Genomic DNA, 24,295 nt, shown 5'->3' with positions numbered 1-24,295 from the left:
TTCCGATTTAATTAATATTGATGCAATTAATTTGTGACATACAAAGCTTAATTAATGATTATAAGTGGCATATTTGGCTCAAAGAAAAAGGAAAAGGAAAGGTAGGACCAGCTGGTTTCACTTTACTTTAGCAGATAATTGGCATCCAAATAATTAGGAGAATATTTTAAACTTTTTGCTTAAAAGCTTTTAAAATTATTGATGTTCAAGAGATTCAGAAAATAGGGAGTTTATGTTTGATTTCCTTTTATTTCTTTTTATTTGTCTGCACCTGTCTCTATCGCTCAGATCTGTGCGTACGAACGTGTGTCAAAATTTCTTTCGGCCATTTAATTCTCCTTGCTGATATACATGCGGACAGATCTGCGAAATGACTGAGTCAGTTATTTTCTTTCACATCACATCACTGAATTGGATTATTTTTTATTGGATCTGGATTTGCGGTGAATTCGGATCGAGACTTGAAATGCTGGGTCAATTAACTTAAATAGAGTTTGACGAGTTTTAGGCCAACATTATTTTCTTAAAGTCGGTCTTGCCCCAAATAGAGAAAACCTAGCAATCATCAACTATATTCACATATATAATAGTGATAAAGTATAGGTTACACATAAAATTTCAAGAGACTTGAGAGCATACATGTAGAGTTGTGATGCACAAGGAATTGAAGCTTGCATATTCAGACTAGGGACAAAAGTTTATAGGTAGTGACGATATCAACTAGATTTTTTATGTGTTTACCGTTGAAAAACGTAATGTGTTAGGTATAATGTCAAATTGGCTTAGGTTGCCTAAGGATAAGTATGCATGAAAACTATATTATAAACTATGCATTAATTATCGTATCAATGGAGGAAAAAAAAAAGGAATTTGATTGGTTATAGCGAAAAATATTTGCAAAATAAGTTCGTAGAGTCTATTGCTATCTATTGCCTGCTGGAATTGGCAGACAGAAGAAGAAAGACTTCACCGCCGCCAGCAACAGTTATCGTTAATGTACAAACTAAAATTTAATGTTTATAATTTAAATCTACACATTAATTTTTTTATATTTTAAAAATACATAGTAATTATAATTTAAAAAATTAACAATTTCTATACCCAAGATTCTTTTATTTTATTTACAGTTTACTCCTTATAATTTTATATAGAGTGCAATAATTTAGTTTTCATAGTCTAATATGTACAATAAAGTATTCTTTAAAAAATAAGATAAGAACAAAATTTCACTATATTTTTTAAAGATATATAATAACTTGTTAATTTTTTTGAAATTATAAATGCTAAATAATAAATTTTTTTAAAATAATGTGTAGAATAACAGGAACTAAATTGTAATTTATATATTATCCACTATGGTGGTGTGATATAAGATGGGCCCACAATTGTGATAATTTGCTGGTGAGAATGGAACCGTGCTGCTTCTAGGCTCAGTGGCAATCACGGGTCACAATACAAATGGGTCTGCTCAAGTTCAGTTCACTTCAGCCCTATCATTCCAAAATGGGCCTACACCCACAGGTTGCCTCATTTGTACACCTCAATTTCATGCTCATTATTATTATTATTATTGTTATCCTATTTAATTAAAATATCTATGTACTTTTGATATAAAATTAAAATATCTTTACAATTTTATTCAGTTAATCATTAAGAATATCTGTCCAAATTTTGTTTTTTTACTATTAATTATTCTCATTTTAACGGTTGAATGAAAAGAAAAATATTTTTAATTTTTTAAATGCCCTCAAAGAGAAATAAAAATAGGAAAGAGGATAATATTTTCTTAGCTAATTGATCTTTTCTCATAGTCACCGTCATCGTTTTCAATCTTTATCTTTTTTCTATTTCTCATCATCTTCATCTTCTTTCTATTTCTTTATTTCTCTACAAATATCATCAATGTTAGTTTCTCTATTTTTAATTTCCATCATCTTCAACTTCTTTCTATTTCTTTATTTCTCTACAAATGTCATCAATGTCAGTTTCTAGTGACAATAGCGGTAATATAGAAGAAAAATTTATAGACATCAACTGCAGATGTGGAAAACGAGCTGGTTTGAGAATATATGAATCAGAGAACAACTCAAATAAGCTCTACTATTACTGTAGAGACAATAAGTATGGAAGCTTCTTAAATTGGGCAATTCTTGTGATATCAATGGAGAATAACAAAAGATTTGAACAACGCTATCAAAGGACTTGTTAAGTTGATTGAAGAGATAAAATTGGAGTTGGTGAAATTGAAAGATGATAACAAGAATTTCTTTACCAAACTTAATAGAATCGAGATGGTGTTGGGGCATTTGAGACCATAATTAGTATTGTGATTATTGTTATTGTTATATTTGGTTTTAAAACATCATAAGATGTGCATGGTTGGTAGTAAATTAGTGTTAGCATGGTGGGTTTAGATGTTCTGGTGTTTTGGGGTTTTAGGTATCTTAAGTTCCAAGATGTATCAGGTTTTTTTCAAGTTAGTTAATATGTGTTGTGCTAAATCCCTACTTTAATGAATTTTGATACTATTTAACAATTTTAGTTATACAAAATTTAATAACTTTATGAATTAAAGCTGTGCTATGTCCATAAACAGATCTACCTACTGAATGAATTAAACCATAAGAAAAACAAATTAACTTTATTAAATATAATAAATGAATCATAACAAAAGCAACCAAAAGCAATCATATAATATAGAGGCATCTGAAAGCTTATATTATATTAATATTGTAAATAAAATATTACAACTAGTAATAGGTTGATAACACACATGTTACACATATACATGTGGTTACAACAACCATTTGTAAAAAAGAAACCAAAGTATCCTAAAAAGCAACCAAAATGTGGACCATTTACATCAATCATTTATAATACCAAAAATATCTATGTCAACCATATAATAAATACAAAAATACAAAATGAGATTGATTCAGGTGCCTAAATGCTATAATTTTTAAAATAACTTCAATATATTCTATGGAGTAGATCTCCTTTCTATTCCTGCATTCAAGCTTAATGATTCAAAATTATTCAAAGGTTACTTAAGTTGTCTTGTATTGGAGGTTGAGGTCCTATTTGATTGGAACAAAACACAACTAACAAAGAGATACTAAGTTATTAGATAGTTCAATAAGACACAACCAATAAAAAAATATTCAATTAAACTTTACCCCAACTAGTGCATATTGACATGTTCTATTGTTTTGTTCCATTTGTCTGCAATATGCATGTCACTCCAAAACGTCTTGTCCTTTTAGCTACCGGTTCACTCTCCCCTCTTTTTTCTTGCCTTTTTAGGCCTTCCCGGCTGTCTCTTTAAAGGAGGGGGTACCATTGCAAGATATTTTTCATCAGCTTCAATTACTTTTTAGGAAATTGCATGTATTGACCCTTCATACACTCTCAAATATGCTTCAACAGTGTAGTATTCATGACAATAATCTTGGATGTTTGTTCCATTATAACTAATTGCCTTTGTTGCATGCTTGTAGGGAAGTCCATTAATTGCCCACCATCCACGAATACATGTTTTGTTGTGTAAACTAACAACAAACCTACAAGAGTCTTCATACACCTCAAATTCGTCATTTTTACCAAGTATCAACTTAAGGAATCTGGTCTTCCTTATAATATCATCTAAAAATTTCTTTGTCCTTGGTATAATCTTATCCTGCCAGGAGGTTGCCTTAGTGTGTCTCTTATGAAATTTTAGCATGCACTTCTCTCTCACTGAATCAATGAAATTGATCAGTGGCAATCCCTTCAATTTACCTACCCAGTTGTTAAAAAACTCTGTGATTTTATTGGTGTAGTGGTCACACTTTGCTTTAAGCCAAAAAGCATGGCTTAACCATTGAGACATTAGAATTTTTAATAGCCAGTCATATGGCTTCTGCTCTTTCTTTGGCTTGAGATTTCTCATATGCATCCAGAACTCATAACTATGAGTTGATTTTGCTGCATTCCAAAAGTCAAACCTCAACATTAGCCTCGAGAACTCTTTCTTAATACTCATGTAAAGGTTCTTGCAACAATATCTATGGCATGCATTTGGAAAGACAAATTTAATGGCATCAATTAATCCCTAAATTAAACACGATTAGTATAATGCAAGCAACATTATTATAATTTTGAAATACTTAATATGAAAAATAATAAATATACATTTTGTCTGTTTAATATAAATGTCCATGGCTTGTCATCATTACCTCCAATAGTATTGTAAAGATTCTCCAAAAAGAACACCCAACTATTAGCGTTCTGATTTAACAATTGCAAATGTCAATGACAGAGCACCCCTATTTTCATCCATTACAATAACAACTAGAAAAATCCCACCAAAAGGTCCTTTCAAATGGCATCCATCTAAGCTAATGAAAGGTCTACAACCTTTTAAGAACCTAGACTTGATTCCATCAAACATCAACCATACTCTTTTACATATAATAGGATCATTTTGATTGATTATGGTCTTAGATTGTATCTTAACAATTGTCCTTCGATTAAAAGTTTGCAGCAAATGAACATATTTTTTCAAATTTTTGTGGATCTTAAAATGCAATCCTTCATGCCTTTGTTTTGCTAGACTCTTAGTCCTGTATAACTACCATATAGGCACTTCAATTCCCTATTTATCAAGAAGTTCATGCTGCATCAGATCATAACTGATATCTGGATATGCTCTTAATTGGCCTTTAAGTTTTCTCAATAATTCACTTGGTTATTGAATTAGAATTTTTATTTCCTAAAGGCCTAACATAAATATATTCATCCTATAAACTCTTAATCATAAATGTCATTTGGTTAGCTAAAATTGATGCATGGAATCTCTATGGACATCATGAACTTGCACAAGTTAAAATAAACCTTTGTAAGTCTGACTTCTTTCTCACCAATTCATACCCTCCTTTAATTGCATAGTCTCTAACTGCATTAACATCTTTAAATGTTTGTCCTATTCTAAATATAATTTCTTCCCCTTCTCTATATTCAAATGCATATGCATACATACCCCTAAAAGGATCAGTAAGTCTCCTCTTTCCCCTTCTGTTTTCACCTAACATACAGCTCATTTTCATTGTCACTATCTACATCAGACAATTCATCAGTTTCATCAAGAGGTGCATCATTATTTAGTACATCAGTTGGCACCTCACCAAATGTACCCCATTCCTTATCATTACTATTAGAAAATAAAACTGAACTCTCACTATCAACTTCATTATCTTCATCCTATTTTGTATGCACTCCATCTCTAGAAGCAGTGGACACTCTCCCCCTCACTACAGTATGCACTCTCCCTCTAGCAGCAGTAGAAACTCTCCCATACTGTAGTATGCACTCTCCTATACTGCAGTATGCACTCTTCCCATCACAGTAGTATGCTTCTATCTCCAGTACTAGTTGATCTAGTATTAGTGGAAACTCTCCTCCTAGCCTTAGTAGCAATAAACACTCCTCCCCTAACTGTAGAATATATGCCCCTCACCTCACTATTTGCTAATTTTGCAACATCAGATTCTGCAATATCAGGTTGCACCCAACATCAAGACCACTAACATTATTCTCTAAATCAGGTTGTACATCATTGCACTCTTGTGTCAAAGGTGCAACATAAAACTCTCTGTTTTTCGGTATAGGAGTAGATTGTGCAAGAGTTGAAGATCCTGCATCATTTAAACCAATCTCATTCCTATTTAATACATTGGTGAGCCTATAACTTTGACCACCTTTTAAAGGTACACTCCTACCCCTACCTCTATCATAGTTAATAATTAATTGATCAATGTCAACTCCAGGAGCATCAATTATATTTACTTATAACACATCATCAAAAGGCATCTCAATACATAAAGGGGCAAATTTCCTCATAACTTTCAAGTTAATATTAGGCTTATCTTTATGAAAGTCAAATAACAAAAGCAAGTCCATGTTATCTTCTATCTTTAATCCTGTATTAGCCTCTATATCTACTACCTCAGACTTCAATTTAAACAAAGAATGCACATCAAATAAGAGGTTTGTGTATGAATACTCATCTGCAAATACATTTCTAATAAAATCTTCATGCCTCTTGTACTCAAAGTGAAGAGTATAATAATTTAGAAAACTCATTGTGTCCTGCGTTAAATTACAAAATTAATGGTAGTACATTGAATATTTCATACTGAAATTTTTATTTTATGTTATAAAATGTAAGATAATCATAAAGTTCAAGACAATGGTGTCCACATTCGGACAAAAATAATGTTTCTCACTTTATAATAGTGTCAAGTACTTATTATTATAAAGAGAAAAGTACTTATTGATAACCCAGTAGCTAGGACAATAATGGCAGTAAACGATTCTTCTTTATTGAGTGGACCAGCTTCCTCAAATCTCTTCTCTCCAACTGCTCATCTTCACAATGACAATCAAACAACAATTTATCTCTTACGATGTTAAAATCGACAATAATATTGACTTCTACAAGCTTCGACAGTAATGGTGATAAGCAACTTTTGAAAACATTTTTAGGTTTTAGGGTTTTATGTATGATTTGACTTCTTCTTCGGTTGTCAAATTTGGAGATTTATTTAAAATGAGGGCAATTTAGTCTTTTCGATTTTTTCTAATAGTAAATTGACGCCTAATTGTATGGATGTACTTAATGATTAACGAAATAAAATCGCAAAAATATTTTAATATAATATCAAAAGTAACCAAACAACAATTTATCTCTTACGATGTTAAAATCGACAATAATATTGACTTCTACAAGCTTCGACAGTAATGGTGATAAGCAACTTTTGAAAACATTTTTACGTTTTAGGGTTTTATATATGATTTGACTTCTTCTTCGGTTGTCAAATTTGGAGATTTATTTAAAATGAGGGCAATTTAGTCTTTTCAATTTTTTTTAATAGTAAATTGATGTCTAATTGTATGGATGTACTTAATGATTAGTGAAATAAAATCGCAAAAATATTTTAATATAATATCAAAAGTATAATGACATTTTAATTATATAGGTCGAATTTTAAGAGATATGGTAGTAATTTGTCTATTATTATTATTATTATTATTATTATTATTTAAGATTTTAGAATGGGTGCAAATGAAACTTATGTTGATTTAGTTGATTGGTATTGTAATTATTTTCTAATTAAGACTTTGAATTTAATGTTCAATCGAAGTTAAACGAATAATAAGTATGAAACTCGTTTTTATGTAAAGTTGAGTTTATATTTAATTTATCAATATCATTTCTAAATTAAGCCTATTATGCAGAGTGGATGCCAATAACGCAAAATATATATTAGGAATAGTTAAATTTGAATAATAGATAAAATTTCAAAAACATTGGATAAAATCAAAATAGATGTATAATGTTAATTCCATATTCATAGGTTAATACAATTAAAGGAAAAAATAAATCTCTCTTGAAAATTCTTGGTGTTCTTTCTACAATCCTCTTTCTCTCTTTGATATTCTTCATGTTAGAAGATTGAAACCCTATTTGTCACTATTTGCTCTTTGTGACGAAATTTTTACTTTTTAATAATTGCATTTTTATGGACTGTTTGCGAGTGTTTTAAACTTTTCAGTCTTCACATTTAAACATTTCTGAACTTGATTTGATTTTGAATGATTGTAAATCTTTATTAGACTCTAAAACTGATATTTTTATTAGATGGATTCGTCGTCATACCACTCTAACCGCTCATACTTTGGTTAAGAAAATCTATTAGGCATGATCGTCTCTCTTTTTATTTGATGAAATTTTATTAATACAACTAATAGTTTTCCTTTAAAAAAATTTTAGAATTTAATTTTATAAAATTAACATTCTTTAAAAAAAAAAAAAGTAATCTAAGAATTTTTCTAATAACTATTTCATTTGTTTTCTTTTAGAATTTGTTTAGGATTATATATCTTAAAAGTACAAATAGCTAAATTTTTATAATTATTAAACTATTTTAAATAATAAAATTTAAAATAAATTAATTCTTAATAGTTGGTTATATTAGTCTTCATTTATAATTAAAATTTTAAAATAATTATCATGGATTTTTTTTTTTGCAATTCTATTATTTTCTCTTATTTTTAAAATTATAAAATTTTAATTATTCATAATAATTTAAAAAATTCAAATTTTATATTAGAAATCTTTATTAATTTTATTACAATAGATAAAATAATTTAAGTGAAATAATAATACTATTATTAAGATTGTATGATTACCAAGTTTGTAAATTATGAATTATAATGTAAAATTTTGGAATAATTTAGAATTATTATTAAAACAATATTATATTTTATTTTATTTTATATTAATTATAATGAAATTGTAATGGAACTTATTTAGAAATTTAATTTATATTATATATTTTCATTATTCCTCTAACCTTCTTATATATATATTGTACATTAATAGAGATATGATTATAGAGATAAATAAATAATATAAAATTTGACTATCTTTTAATATTTATATAAAGAAAAATAAATATGTAGATTAATATTTAATTATTTTCATTATTCCTCTCATCTCATCTCTCACTATTAGTGAAATGGAACCCATGCCAAATTAAAGCTTCTTTGAAAGCTTTCTTTATCTCCTCCATCTTCATGTCATGCATGTAAAGAAGAATCTTTTATCCCACTCATTGTCTCAACTCTAACACTCTTCTTCACTGGTTGCAAGGACATCTTCTTTAAATTTAGATGATCTTAGTTTTTTTTTTTTTTTTAATAGAAAAAACAACTTGTTAATGGAATCTGGGCCATTCGATCTTTGGCATTCGAGATGAGGTGATCACTTTATTCTTGATTCTCCTACAAGTTACTGCTTTTCTTGTGTGCAAGGCTGATATATATGCATGGATATCTAATTAAAACCCTAATTTTACTGATGCTAGGGCTAGCTTAGCTCCTCCATGCTCTTGCTCTTGTGGCTTTTCATGTCAACACAAAACCTCTTTTCCTTTATCCCTTTAGCTTTATTTTTCCCTTTAACAAATTTCAACCATTTTTTCATATTAAGAACTAAAAGTTGCCAATTTTCAATATATATGAAGTGAAGTGTTCATATTCACACCTCACTCGCTTTCTTGAAAGAATTTTAGGCTCAATTTTTGGTAAAAAGAGATGTAAAATGAAACTTTAATTCTTTAAAAGCACCATTCATAAAAAGTTTATAAATTTGCTAATATGTGCAAAAGACATGGAATATATTCACCACCCCCTTTATATATACAATATTCTTTTTTTTTTCTTCTTAAAACCCATGCATGAAGCTGTGGAAAGGAATTCAAGCTGGTGCTAATGAACATGGTAAAGATAATAAATATCAAGTATTTTGCCTGAGTACGTACATGATCACACAGTTAAGCTATATAAAATTTATCATAATTATCAAATAATGAAAGGAGGATATATATACATATATATACTAGAAATATTTAAAAAAAAAAAGAAGAAAATGAACTCAAGTTAATTAGTATATAATTGGGAATCAAAATTGAAATATACTAGAATTATCCAAAAAGACCAAATAACTAAATAAATAAATAAAAAATCCTGCATCCAGGCTCTCTCTTTTTCTAGTATGAAAAATGGAAGATCTTTTTAATTTGGAAAATTTGAAATTTTCCCAACTTTACAAAATGGCCTTTCGTGTGTGAATTACATTTCTGGGTTTTTAAAAGCATCTTTGTCCATTGGAGCTTTAAACCATAGCTAAACATATAAATTGCTTTTATAATAAATTTGTTAATTTCCCTCTATATAAGACTATACATAAAGTAACAGATTTCCCAAAAAAACAAAAGAAAATCAGAATATCACATCAAATCATTATTATCATGATGATGGGTATAATTATTTTAAAGAACATTCTCTTACCACATAGAAACTCAATTTCAAGAAGAAGAAAAAGAAAAAGAAACAAACAAGATTAATCATAGTAAGTTAAAGAAGAAACAAAAGCATATCGTCAATAAAGCAAAAGCAGTCCATGTCCCGTGTGATTGCATAAGAATTTTTATATATTCTATTTGCTTTTTTATTTTTAATATATATATATATATATATATTATGTTGAAAAGAATATTCTATTGTAATTATAATTAATCAATAATTAATATTATCATAATTAGCATAATCCTAATATAATTTTAGGTGATGATTCATAGTATAATCACAGGTATAATGCCTAATTGATTATATCTTGTATTATATAATTTTTGCATTTTATTATACTGAAATTAAGAAAATAAAAAATATTTGATGATGATGTAGCTCCAGATACATTCATGTGGTTGAAGAAATTAGCATTTGCATGAAATTAAGTGTTAAGTGTTTGATTGATGAGAAATATAGTTAATTTAGTAGACAAAGAAAAAAGCAAAAGAAGAGTAGTCGGCTTCACCTTTAGCTTTATCTTTGCCACGCTACTCTCCTTTTCTTTTTCAGACCTCAACAGTGTCTTTAACTCTTATCTTCTTCTTCTTCTTTTTCTTTTTCACTGCCATTGTTTCTTGCTATCTTAAACAATTCCATGTCTATCTAGCAACAGTGGTACTACTGTCTGCTCTGCTGAGTGGTGACCCAATTCAACCTTCTCTTCACTTCTCATCTTTTGCACCAAATATATATAAATTGAAACACACCCACCCACTAGCTAGACAGAGACAATATCGCAATTCACCAACCAAAAAACTAGCGACCATATACAAGAACAAAAACATGGAGATTTTGTCGCAAATGTGGTCTCTCCTTGGCCTTCTCACAGTCCTCCAAAACATCTTACCCACACAGCTCCTCTCTCTTCTCCACTCCATCTATGAGTCCCTCCAAGACCTCATCTCTCCTTATTCATACTTCGACATCCCTGAGTTTAATGGCTACTGTGGTGTGGAGATCAATGACCTCTACCGCCATATCAATCTCTATCTCAACTCTGTCAACCCTTCCACCTCTGCGGCTGCCTGCCGCCGCCTTACCCTCTCCCGCTCCAAGTCCTCCAACCACATTTCCTTCACTGTAGCTCCTAATCAAACTGTCCATGACACCTTCAATGGTCACTCTCTTTCTTGGACTCACCACGTCGAAACTGTCCAAGACTCGTTAGAAGAGAAGCGTAGTTTCAGTCTCAAGTTACCAAAGCGCCATTGCACCGCCCTACTCTCTCCGTATCTCAACCACGTCACATCACGTGCCGAGGAGTTCGAGCGGGTGTCGAGGGAAAGGAGGCTCTTTACTAATAATGGGAATGCCTCATACGAGTCTGGTTGGGTCTCAGTTCCTTTCCGTCATCCTTCCACTTTCGAAACACTTGCTCTTGAACCCCAATTGAAGAAGCAGATAATGGAGGACTTGAAATCGTTTGCTAATGGAAGAGACTTCTACCACAGAGTTGGACGTGCTTGGAAGAGGGGTTACTTGCTCTATGGTCCACCAGGCTCTGGCAAGTCCAGTTTGATCGCTGCAATGGCTAACTATTTGTGCTATGACGTTTATGATCTTGAGCTCACCAAAGTCACCGACAACTCCGAGCTCAGAGCTTTGCTAATACAAACTACCAGCAGGTCTATCATTGTGATCGAAGACATTGATTGTTCCGTGGATTTAACAGCTGACAGAATGCTAAAGAGTACAAGAAAAAGATCCCACACACCAAACGGGAAGGACTCGGGCAATGAGGAGGAGAGCGGCCGCGTCACCTTATCAGGGCTCTTGAACTTCACCGATGGATTATGGTCGTGCTGTGGAGAAGAAAGGATCATAGTGTTCACGACCAATCACAGAGATAATGTGGATCCTGCATTGGTTAGATGTGGCCGAATGGATGTGCATGTTAGTTTAGGCAATTGTGGGATGCATGCCTTCAAGGTATTGGCGATGAACTATTTGGGGATAGAAGCGCATCCTCTATTTGACGTGGTGGAGAGCTGCATAAGATCCGGCACCGGTGCCCTCACTCCGGCACAGATAGGGGAGATAATGTTGCGCAATAGAGGAAATGCTGATATAGCAATGAAGGAAGTGGTGGGTACAATGCAGGCAAAAATTTTGAGCAGTGGGACTCAAAAGGAGCATTTGATAGACTATGAAGACACGGTGACAAGGTCACCGCAAAGCGTCCTGGCAGTGGGATCACCGGAGAATTGGGACTCCTCGCCGGGAAGGAGTGGAGGGAAGAGGAGAAAGGAAGGCGGTAGTAACTGTGAGAAAAAGGCGAGATTTCTTGTGAGACTCAGATCTTTGACCAAGTCTGACTCTGGTAGAAGGGGTGTTTGACCGAGTACGGCTGAAGCATTATCTAAAGAAGAAATTATTAGTCTTTTTACTTGATAGACTCGTAAGAAAATTTGGGTTATTTTTGGCTTGTTTGGATGTACATCTAATAACCATTTTCTTTTTATTGAAAGTTTTTAGCATGATGGATCGATTTAAGTTTCTTTCTTTATCTTTATTGCAGATTAATTGGACATTTAATCTAATTTAATTTATATTACACTTAATTAATAACTTAAATTTTTTTTATTATACGATCGTATTCACGCATCTTTTAGAGAGTGATTTTTTTCTCGACCAACATCATGAAATTTGCCATCATTGGTGGCGAACTTTTGGATTCGGCAATCATAATATTTTTCTGCAACCAGGGAAACCCACACATCGAGAATGTCACATCTATAGTATTTTCTCTGTTTAAGTTTAGATCGTAGTAATCTTACAAAGAACCTACAAGCTCTGAAAGGCACGAGCGAGACGTCGAGAGCTTTGCTATCTCTTTGTTCTTAAAAAATAATTTCTCTCCGTAACTTTGGCTTATGTGGTCCTTAGGCTGCTTTTGGATCCCTTCGACACTAGTGTTTATGCTTATGAGTTTTCTTCTATCTTTAAGTGTCGCATGTTGGCGTTACATATTTTCTGAAAGGAATGACAACGACGATACCCTTGTAGTGTTCTATCTACGGCTAGAGTTCCTCCCCTGGGTGTAGGTTTGTTTTTGGGATAGGTCGAGCTTAGGATTTTCTTTAGTTGTGACCTACTGTTGTTTGAATATGTGATTTGGTCATATTGATGTAATGGGCTCCAGGCTTTCATTAATCTAATGGATGTTTTATCTTATGTGTAAAAGAAAAAAAATATTTTCTTACTTTTAAAAAATTAGAAAATATGTTATTTCAACTTTTTTACTTTAATAAGAAAACAGAAAACAAATTTTTTATTTTTTAAATTTTATAAAATTAAAAAGTATTAAAATGATTATTTTTTATATTTATTGAAAAATGAAAAAATATTGAAAATATTTTTATTTTATAGATAATAAAACAAAAGAAAATGAAAATGAAATGGAAAATTGTTTCCTCAAATTTTCGATTTGCATGATAAGCCATTGAAATCTCGCGAACTTGGTTGTGGCACGTGGTATCAGAAAAAACGGATCAAATCAAAATGCACGGAAAACCATAAGAACCACATACTGTTAAACCACAAAGTGCCACCATATTAAGCCACCCAACACCTCCCACCGTTCACATCTCCCACGACGCAATAAAATATCTCATCCACCGACTTCACCCTTTATCCCGTCACTTGCAATCCAATCAGGAACAGCAACCATAAAGAAAGAAAGAATATGGGGGTGGTCATCATCGATGGGTCAACGGTCCGTAACTTCGTGAACGATGAATCCCACTTCCAGAAGAGCGTTGATGAAACTTTTGCCAAGCTTGATCTTAACAACGATGGAGTTTTGTCCCGCTCTGAGCTTCGAAGGGGCTTCGAGACTCTGCGTCTGATGGAAGCCCACTTTGGGATCGACGTCGTCACCCCTCCAGAGCAGCTCTCCCAGTTGTATGACGCCATATTTGAGAAGTTTGATTGTGATAAGAGTGGAACCGTTGATCGTGAAGAGTATAGGTCTGAGATCAAGAAGATATTGCTTGCTATTGCTGATGGTTTGGGCTCCAGTCCTATCCAGATGGCTCTTGAGGACGATAGCAACAGTTTTCTCCAGAAAGCTGCTGATCTTGAAGCCTCTAAGCTTCAACAGCCGTCTTCTGTTTAATTATCCCTGCTATTCCTCCTACTTGTACTGTCAAATACCGTAGCCTGTGTTGTTTTACAGCTACTTTGTATGCTTTCCATAATTGAAATAAAATTTTGGCTAATCTTAATTTCTTTAACCCTCATCCATGAAAGGGATGGAATGGTTATTCAAATGAATCTGTAGTATGCTGCAATTCTGTTGTAAATGGTAATTCCACATAGAGTGAGACTCACAAAGCGGTCCAGGAATAAGAGAAGATGAATTTATTTGACAATTTCAACCAAGAATTATGTTGTCTCTTCAGTGACAAAAGCAAGCGTTTCCATTTGAATAAACATCCAGCTCTGACCTCTGCACTTGAGTCTGAGAACTAGCAGTTTGAAATGTTTTGGAGTCTTCAAATCCATCACCATAATATCCATCACAAGAGGCATTAGCAGTAACAGCAGGTTCCACCCTGCAACATATTGAAAAACCTATGGAGACTGTCAACAATAGTATCAATAGTCCTCGATGATCTTGTACCACGGTTCCAATATTGCAGCACCTGACACTATCAGGCTACATGCTGACCAATACTCAGTAAATTTCAATAGCATTCCTTGATCATATAAGTCAGGAAATTTTCTGGGCCAGTCACTACTTCCAACAAGTGCTTATGAATCCTCCACACCCCCTTAAAATAAAAATTAGCAGTCAGATACCTATTTCCTGAAAACATGTGTGCTACCTCATAAGAGACCTTCATAAATTTGCGCAAGATACTAACTTATTCCTGCTGATATTCTGATAAGGTATGTGCAAAATTTCTATCCTGTTCTCCCAAAATGCACTCTAATACTAAAAAGCAATTTCAAGCATGTGATATATACAGACCCCCACCAATCTGGATAAGAAAGGCACAACTTTTCCCTAGCATCCACTTTCAAAATTTTAGCAATGATATAAAATTCTTCCTATCCTATGTGATGGTTGTTTCACATACTTGAGATACCAAAACACTGTTTTGCAATGATTTCTCTTATGAGATCCAAACTAGCTTACAACTGAATTCATAATTTCAGCAAAACAGAGCACATTAGAGACACAGCATTACTAGCCACCGAAGCTTTCCTACAATTGTTAAGACCATGCTAGTCCTACATCAAACTAATACAAAAATTAGAAGAAACAGTCACTCAGCCTTCAGAGCGACTCCTTGTAAGTGAAATCAATATTCGTTATGGCTTATCCTATGATAAGACCCTACTACTCATCTTGAGAGTACACATACACATATCACATATGTATGTATATGTATATATATGTACATACATATCATATGCATAATAAATTTTTCTAGGAATACTTTTTAATTTTCCATTGCGTGTTTTAACTACTAAATAATCCAATTAATAACAATCCAAATAATTTTTGTTACAGTATGCCATTGAGTCAATAGACAAGACTACCATAGACTTAAGTGTCAAGTCCGCTAACAAGACTAAGCTGCAGATTTCTAGTAGTCCTGCCACAAAGTTCAATTGATGCATCTTTTGTAAATGGTGATCCTTTTGCACTTGGAATTTAACAATTCGAAATCACTTCAGTGTAGTATTGAGGGCATGAAATAGACAGATTTTGCACTGTTAAATTCCATTCTGTAGGCTTAAAAATTATATTCCCAAGTAACAGCCTCAACTTGCATAGAGAGTTTTCCATCTGATACAAGAAAAATAGATGAGCTCTTTTTCAGATGCCTCATCCTGTCAATATTATGCACAACAAAATTTTTGAAAGATAGAAGTCTTCTAGTCTATTCTCTAGAAGCTCAAGCCATCCATTAAATGAATTGAGCAACAAAAGGATAAGATTAGAACTTCGAATTCCTTACACAGAGCATGAATAGGTAGGGGCAATCTGTAGTTATTATGAAACCTTTGTTTAGATCCCCGCCAAAATCAGGTATATATGAATGAAACTTCGCATTTGTAAAAGTATTGCACAAGTTCAGCATGTCAACTATATGAAAAACCTGAAGGGAAACCTACAATCTGTAATAGTGATTTTAGCACATCCTATGCATTGAACCAAGTCCTCTATACACTGTACTCGCCCTTCAGCTGTCTCACACTGGTCTTCATCCTTCTTTACTTTTTCAGCGGTGTGGGTTGGGTTGGGAGCGTGGGGGCAGGGGTGGAGCCAGTCAATATGTATGGGGGATTGAAATCCCAGTTGTGAGTCAAGGCCAACTGCTATATGATATAATATTGTAAAGCACCAGATTTTAATACTGTACCAAGAATTTAATACTAAAAAGCAACCTAACCTGATTCAACCTTCTGTTGTAACTAAGGATGTAGAGTAGAAAGTGACTAAGGGTCAGTCAGTACTCTACTCCTTAGTTATAACACCTTCCTCTAAAGTTGATCCATCTCTTAGTGGCTGAAGCCTCAATACGTCATCCAATGATAAGCATACAAGTACAATTAATTAGTCACTGTTCAACAAGAATTTCGTATAGCCAAAGTGCAAACAATATATTTCTGATTAAAAAATTGACAATAAAAAGATAGGACTAAACTAACGCAAACAAAATAATATCACCTTAGAGAATTTAACTTTAAGAGAACCCCTGTGCCTCACCAAATACCAGCTTATCCCGTCAGTTCTTGCCATGATGTGTTGCATGTAATACTGAAAGAAGATGAGAAAAAAAGTTTTAAGAGTTCATCAGCTGTAAATAGTCTGTACGGACTAAACTACATCATCGTACTCTTCTAGCTAATTACATAGCTTCATGCAAAATCATATGCTTTAACTCTCATCTGAACACAACTGCAACTAAAAGTCCTTATCCAAGCAACCATAGTAACCATAAATGAACTTCACCTTGTATATTAATATGTTTTAGCACTAGGCTGTCTCAGTTTGCAAGAATTTTTAAAATTCTGAAAGGGTTAATGTAATAATCTACTGGCCCTAAGGTTCAGATATTTAAGTCGCCAAAGCTCATGATAAGTCTACTATACATCCCGTTATGTCTAATATAAAACTCGGTATGTACATAACATCATAACCGTAAACATAAACCTATACTAGTGCTCTCATCAAATACTTTAATACAGTTATCATTATATACCACAGTTAATTCAAACATAATATTAAATTTAAAATTTTTACATACTAAGACCATCGACAAAAAGATCATAAAAGAATTTTCGGACCAAACACAATACTAATCCATAGTAACTAACTCTAATCCTGCAAACTTAGAGTTAAGAGAAATTAATAAGCTATTATAGTTTAGTAAGTAAAAACATAACATAAAACAGTTTAATAAAACATATGCTCGCATGCATACTTCATAACACAAACAATTCACAAGAAAATTGACTTGTCATCAGTAACCCCCCATAAAAAAAATCCAATGGCGCCCGGTCATCAGTAACCCCCATAACGAGTGCTCCTTGTGACTTCTTTTTAAACATAACATGTCCATAGTGCTAGAGGGTATAGAATGGAAATACTAGTCTTTCTCTCACATAATGTCAAGGGCGTAGAACAGATCTCAACCTAAACTCCACATCCGTCATACATAAATATATCATGTTATGATACGAGGATTAGTGGGTCATCTAATATCCATCCACAATAACAATTAAATATGCAATGCATCATATTCGTGGATCTAACGCAAAATAATCCATTCAAATATACATGACATTTATGATGCATGAGGATGCTTAATATATTTGATTTTGTTAAATTTGGGCCAGGCCTAACTCACCTCAAAAGCTAACTCAAGAGGGAGGATTGTCTATGACTCATATAAGGGGCACATTACCCCTTTCCACAACCGACGTGGGATTCAACACACCCCCTCATGCCCAGCATTTTACTGGTGCGTGACATATTTATGGGAGGCCCAACATCGAATGGGGAGGCTTTGATACCATGTTAAATTTAGGCCAAGCCTAACTCACCCCAAAAGCTAGCTCAAGTGAGAGGATTACCTATGACTCATATAAGGGGCACATTACCCCTTTCCACAACCGATGTGGGATTAAAATATGAATTTTGCAGTCACAAGCATCGCTTTTTAGCAGTTACTTCACTACTGGGCCTCTAAGGAACCAAACATAACATTTACAATTGTTAAAAATACCCCAAGACACTTCTAAAAATATACAAGAAAATACATAGAAAAAATACTGGAAACGACTGAATAGGGGACTTTCGATGGTAGGTTCAATGGTCTAAAGTCCCCTAACAAACCCAAAAGTTCTCACTTTCAGAGACACTTGTGGCAACCAAAGATGGTTGCCTTAAGTGCAAGTTCAACGGCCGAACCTGAGTTTTAGTTTCATACCAAACCCGATTTTGCACTTAAACAGCAGGCTAAAAAATAAGATCAAAGAACAACAGATCTTCAAAAACCATACTACAACAACACACCACAGGGTTCCAAACAACTTAAAAGGCCCATTAACAATAACATGCATCATCAAAACAGAAATTCATCCATTATATCAAATTTGTAAACTTAAACTCCAAAACTTTATATGCATTATCAAACCACCGGAAGAAAACAATTTTCATTCTCTTTAAAATTATAGGAGGGAAGAGAGGCAAGAATTAACTTACCTTTTTGAGACAAAAATAGGACCACAAAAGATTTTGTGGAGAAGGATGTTTGAACACTTTAGACTTTAAGCTCTTAACCTAAGACCTTGATTTTTAAAACTGAAAGAAAGAACTGTAAATTATTTGAAGAGAAAATAAAGGAATAAACTCAAAAGCATTAAGGGTTGGATTAGACTCACCTCTATCTGAAATAGAGAGGAAATACTCTTCATTTTCGGGCAAAAAACCTTTTTATAGTGGGCCTGCCAGTTAATGTTCGGCGACCAAATCTGGGAGGTTCGGCAGCCGAACGTTAAAACTTCTAAAAACTTTTTTTTTATACTCAAAATATATTTTCACAAATACTTTAAAAAAGTTTAGAAAAAACCTCATTTTGCTCTTTTAAATTTTACAGTTCCAAGATTCCAATTTCAATGGAGGTTCCGTCAGAAACTTAAAATTCTGACAATGGAGTTTAGCTGGATATTACAGTTAAATGCTAATTATATATAACAAGAATGATGAAAAAAGATATTAATTTAAGCTATTTTACTACATAACTAAAAAGAACTCTCTTTACCTACATGATGTGTTGAACACATGCTATCATAAATGAAATATAGCTTCTCCAAATATATTTAAATGATGGAAGTGTATCAATAGCTCCAATCATGATCTACTGCTGTTGATTGCAGACATATTTGAAGAAGAAGTTTAACCAAAGCTTCTTATACTAAGTTTGGTTGAAGGTGAAGGAGCGGTAAGTAACTTACTCACCCTAGTATGGAAAGTGATGAGCTAGTGAAGGGGAAGGATAAGCAAGAACAGGACTTACCCTCCCTTGCCCCTCAAATCTTATATTTCCTTACACCCAAAATTGGGGTGTAAGGAGGGAGAGGTAAGAGTAAATTATTTTATTGTATACATTACCTGTCTTCACCACTCTTTACACCCTTTATTCAACTCTTCCTAAATATAGTGTTTCTTTTTATATATAGTAAATCTTATATTACCTCTTTTTATCTTTCTATTAATTCTTCCCTTCCCAAAATTTTGCAATTTTTTATGATAACTCTCTTAACCTTTCCCCCATCTTATTATTCTCCCTTTCCCTTCCATCAATTACCCTTCCCTCACCCCATCCAAACAGACTGTAAAGGAAACAGAAATGGATGACATATAATGAAATTATCAATGCATGGATGACATATAATGAAATTATCAATGCACTAGCCAAATGATAAATGAGAACCAAATACAATATTCACTACTTATGCATTTGAAACAGGCAAATCAAGAAAGTCCAATTAGAGTTTCTAGTTTATTGCATTTGAAGACTCAAATATGCTATATGCAGCTGCTAGATAACTCTTCCAATGAGAATACTATTGTGCCATATTTATTATAAGACTATTCAATTCCTATACTATGTGGAAACTCATTTATTATAAGACTATTCAATTCCTATATTAAAATTTCCTAATGTTTCAAAAGATCTAATAGTTAGTTCCTACATTAAAATTACCTGATGTTTCAAAAAATCTAATAGTTAGACCGCCCTTAAGTATTTACAGGAGAATTCATTAACATTTCCGTATCTGAGAAACTAATTAGTAGAATTTTCAAATTTTAAAATATATTTTTCAAAATGGAGGACCAACTAATAAAGTTTTCATATTATCTAGACTAAATAGAAATTTCCTAAAATTAATGGCAAGTGCCAAAGAACCGAGGGTAACGAAGAATTCTAATAGAGCAATGATTGATGGAAAGTATCAATATTCCACAAACCTAGAAAACCTTTCATGGTTATGAGTTTCATCCTCACAGCCTCCACCAAGCATTTTTGCTTCTGCAAATAGGAGAAAGAAAGGCAAAACGGAAAGGAAAATCTGGGGACAGTAATAAAATCCATGATACTGCTAAAGGTGCGAGGGAAACCACAAATTTGAAACAAAGGCGAAGACACAGAAAGGTAAAGATAAAATGGGCACCAAGGAGAGATCAAAGTCATAGAAGATGAAAGAAAAGCACAAGCAACAGAGGAAAGGTAAAGGGAAAGGGACAAAGATCTAACCTTGAAAATGAGGAACCAAAGGATTGGAGGAAAACGACATATGATTGATCAGGTGCTCAATCAGCAAAACAATGGAGCTTTCTGTATAGCATAGAAACCATGATCACTCACCTCCCCATGTATCTGTCGATTACTAACCAATAATGAGGAGCTATGTTTCTGTCACAATGACAAAGGGAAATGGGAGAAGGGAGGAAGGCAGATAGGAGAAAAAGGAAGCTACCAAACTGAAATGCCTGGAGTAGCTAAAGGGCAAATGGAAAAGAACATGTAGAATAGAAACCGACAGACCCCACATCAAATCCATGGACCCACCTTCACTGTTCGCACGCACCAAACAAACCGACCAAACTATAAAGAAAGAGTTCACTCTCACTCACTCATGATAAGAGGAGAAGTGGAGTAGAGAAGACAACAGAGGCAGAAGTGAAGTAAAGAGATGTCTTCCACCGAAATGCAGCACCAAACGTACTGGTGCCACGAATGCGACATGAGCATCCACCTCCTCTCCACCACCGCTGATCCCCTTCTTTGCCCTCACTGCCTCCGTGACCGTCTTGAACTCATGGATGACCCCACCCCCACTACTCCTATCGCAACCACCGACACCAGCTCGTTCTTCCTCGATAGCCCCTCCTTCCGCCGCTTCTTTCTCCCGCTTTTCAGCGACATCAACCCTTCAGACGATGATACGAATGCCACTCCATCCCCCTCCATCGACTCCATCCTTCCCACTATAAAAATCACATCTTGCCATCTGAAGGGAATGGACGACGACGACCCAGTACTCTGCGCGGTATGCAAGGACCAGTTTGTTATCGACATCGATGCAAAGCTCCTTCCTTGCAATCACTTGTTCCATCCTGACTGCATTCTTCCCTGGCTTCATTCCAATCACAACTCATGTCCTCTCTGTCGCTTCCAGCTTCCTACACCATCAAAGAACGATAGAGCTGTGATTCCTACGAGTGGGTCTTCTTCTCATTTGTCATCTCCGTCGCACGTGCCGGAAGTGCGAGAGCCTGAACGGAATGTGGACTGCACTGGAGGCTTTAATAATGTGGGGATGGAAATGGGATTCCCTAATCAGGATAGTGCTGATTGTGCTTTCCCTGATGTTGGGACTTTATCTAGCTATCTTCCTTCACACTTTTAGGCAGGTAACTTCCATTCTTTATTCATATAGTCATATATCACAATGGTGCTCTCTGTCTAGCTAATCTATTCATTACGTGCTCATTTTCAAAGGATTGTGAATTAATAGAGTTTGCTGCTCAATTCCGTAGAAGTTACCAATCTGATTATTGGTGTTTCAGATTTTGGGTATTGTCAAATGGATTGTATAAGATCATGAGATGCTTAGTTTTAGAGTTCACTTGGGATCAGGGCCACTAATCTACTGCTGGGATACTTGCTGATCTCTTTTTTTTTTTCCCAATATGCGTATTAAAGATCATCTCCTATTCAATGACAAAAAGGGGTAGCGTTTACAACTGATTTAGTCTCTGAAGCTTTAAAACCTATTATTTTAGCCTTTTAAGTTGCTTTCTGTTAATAGATACCAGGAAGAACAATAGCCTTTTTGGAGAAGGCAATGTTAAAACCCACAAAGAAGAAATCTAAGTTAGTCTTGGAATTTCTTTTACTTATTTTTCAATGACTTGGTATTTTTGCTGAAATTGTCCTTTTACAGATTCTGAATTTCTTAGTAGGATGATTTAATTTCTCTACTTTGAGAGTTTTATCAACTTGCATTGAGTGGAGCAATACGTTTTCTTTTTCTGTTAGCTTACTGATCTCTATTTTCCTTCAATTGAAATAATTCTTTTTAAATGAAAGACCATTTTGAAGGCTTTCAACTAGATTCCTATTTGTAAACATTGTCCTCGTTATGTTATAAGCTTCTACTTTCAAGTGCGGTTGCATTCTTGTACTGTTTTACTTAATACTAATGTCTGTCAAACAGATGTTATGCATGAGATTGCACGTCTGTTGGCAACAATGAAGAATAATTTTCATGTCTAATCATGCTATTGTTCTAAGGATAACAATTTTAGTTCATATATTGCAAATTAGAAGTATGTTAAAGTGCTTTTCTGGATTTGTGCAAATTTAATGACGGCGGGAAAACTTTTTAGATAGACCTTGATTCAAGATCAAGTTCTAGTTGAGCTATGCAAAAAAAGTGACAGAAAACTAATTCCAAACTTGGATGAATATATACAATAAGATCCATATAATATTGTGGAAGTACAGAACATTCAGGAGTCAGGACTTATACAAGTAAATGCATGCCTTGAAAGACAATGATGATTTGACTTAAAAAGTTTGACTGGCAAATAGCTCCTTTAAAGATTCAGAGCAAATGATATTCTAGACCTGCATTTAACGAGTTTTAAGACTATCATATAAGCATACAAATTCTTCTGTTAGTGTTGTTGCTAAGGCAAAAATAAACTTGTTTTATGAAATTTTACATGAATTAAATAAAGGCATGCCTGGACTTCTCTTTTTGAAATAAAGATGGATTGTTTTCTTTGCAATCCCAGGAAGTTTTCTTCTAGGGAGTCTGATTTCACCTATAAAGTTTACTAGACATGAGCGATATTACTATATTAGAGACCATAACACCAGTATGGTGAGACTGTAGCCTTTTGCTGCTTAGTTACAAGGAGTAAGACCATTTGGGCAGAGCACATCTGAGATCATGAGATTGTTTCTAGGTCTCTGGCTTAGACTGGTGCTGGCTTGATTATTAGGCCAGCTCTTTATAGACAGTTGATTATTTCTTGATATCGTTCTGCTGCATTTCGTAATTTGGACTGATTTGTAATCCATTTCTTACTCCTTGAATGTAGGTGATTTAACTATTTGAGGTTTTTGATGGTTTTCTCATCTTAAAACGGTATAATGAAGTGTAAATCAGCAGTGAGTGATCATGGTACTACAAATAATGTTTGATGGTTTGAAGAAGTTGCTGGGTTTTTGCGATCATCCATCAGTTTAATGAAGTGTAAATCAGCAGCAGACAAACATAAAACTACAGATAATATTTTATGGGTTGTGCATTCTCCCTCCCTCTCTCCCTGCTTCTCCCTCCTAAGAATATCGTGTAAGCTAATAATATCTGCTTTTTGGCTTGGATTTTGACCAATAAATAGAAAAGTAAGTTGCAATTTTGCAATTCCTATGGAAGTTGTTGAGCTTATAATTATGTGGGCAGCCAATTATTTTATTTGCCATGATTTTCTTCTTTCATCATTGTTTCTTGGCTTGAGCAAACAAAAAGTTGGAGCAAGAAAATCCAGTTGTTTGATGATGACCAACTTGTGTCCATTGAAAGTGTTGCTCAAGGCTGTGGGTTATGGTTCATCATTTTTAACTGGATGTTGAGAAAACAAATAGAAAGTCGGCAGCAACTTTGAGTTTATGAAAGGCCACCTACGGCTAAGTTTTTGTTTTGTCTGTTAAAGGGTCGTTTAGTGTTTGGGTTCTTAAGTAGAATCATCCTAGCCTTTTTATACAATATTAGTAGCTTTAGATAAGGTTTATGTTGGCAATTT

At 33.7% G+C, this 24,295-nt stretch overlaps 3 protein-coding genes and 1 long non-coding RNA gene across 6 annotated transcripts; 3 read left to right on the top strand and 1 right to left on the bottom strand.

Annotated features, from left to right (window-relative positions):
* The first annotated feature begins 10,499 nt into the window (after nucleotides 1-10,499).
* Nucleotides 10,500-12,428, top strand: LOC110623894 (AAA-ATPase At4g25835). Its single transcript, XM_021768914.2, has one exon. The coding sequence runs from the start codon at nucleotides 10,735-10,737 to the stop codon at nucleotides 12,286-12,288; it is 1,554 nt and encodes a 517-aa protein (XP_021624606.1). The 5' UTR covers nucleotides 10,500-10,734; the 3' UTR covers nucleotides 12,289-12,428.
* A 974-nt stretch (nucleotides 12,429-13,402) lies between these two features.
* LOC110623896 lies at nucleotides 13,403-14,186 on the top strand. Its single transcript, XM_021768918.2, has one exon. It carries the CDS (start codon nucleotides 13,637-13,639, stop codon nucleotides 14,066-14,068), a length of 432 nt encoding a protein of 143 aa, XP_021624610.1. The 5' UTR covers nucleotides 13,403-13,636; the 3' UTR covers nucleotides 14,069-14,186.
* Nucleotides 14,187-15,397: 1,211 nt separating this feature from the next.
* LOC110623897 lies at nucleotides 15,398-20,872 on the bottom strand. 3 transcript variants are annotated; one of them, XR_002489339.2, is made up of 3 exons: nucleotides 20,447-20,815; nucleotides 16,637-16,726; nucleotides 15,398-16,474 (listed from the first exon to the last, which is right to left on the bottom strand). It is a non-coding gene; the product is annotated as an uncharacterized LOC110623897 (long non-coding RNA). The 3 variants fall into 3 exon arrangements; XR_002489341.2 differs by having other exon boundaries at nucleotides 15,398-16,726; nucleotides 20,733-20,872; XR_002489338.2 differs by having other exon boundaries at nucleotides 15,398-16,726.
* A 299-nt stretch (nucleotides 20,873-21,171) lies between these two features.
* Nucleotides 21,172-23,922, top strand: LOC110623895 (probable E3 ubiquitin-protein ligase RHC1A). The gene is made up of 2 exons (XM_021768915.2): nucleotides 21,172-21,892; nucleotides 23,591-23,922. The coding sequence occupies exon 1, from the start codon at nucleotides 21,172-21,174 to the stop codon at nucleotides 21,886-21,888; it is 717 nt and encodes a 238-aa protein (XP_021624607.1). The 3' UTR covers nucleotides 21,889-21,892; nucleotides 23,591-23,922.
* The last annotated feature ends 373 nt before the right edge of the window (nucleotides 23,923-24,295 follow it).

The sequence above is a fragment of the Manihot esculenta genome, chromosome 10 (assembly GCF_001659605.2).
Source record: "Manihot esculenta cultivar AM560-2 chromosome 10, M.esculenta_v8, whole genome shotgun sequence".
Lineage (NCBI taxonomy): Eukaryota > Viridiplantae > Streptophyta > Magnoliopsida > Malpighiales > Euphorbiaceae > Manihot > Manihot esculenta.
The sequence above is the reverse complement of the archived record's forward strand: the minus strand, read 5'-3'. Positions and strand labels throughout refer to the sequence as shown.

Coding starts and splice junctions, on each gene's coding strand:
- LOC110623896 (XM_021768918.2), top strand. CDS start 13,637: ATGGGGGTGGTCATCATCGATGGGTCAACGGTCCGTAACTTCGTGAAC.
- LOC110623895 (XM_021768915.2), top strand. CDS start 21,172: ATGTCTTCCACCGAAATGCAGCACCAAACGTACTGGTGCCACGAATGC.
- LOC110623894 (XM_021768914.2), top strand. CDS start 10,735: ATGGAGATTTTGTCGCAAATGTGGTCTCTCCTTGGCCTTCTCACAGTC.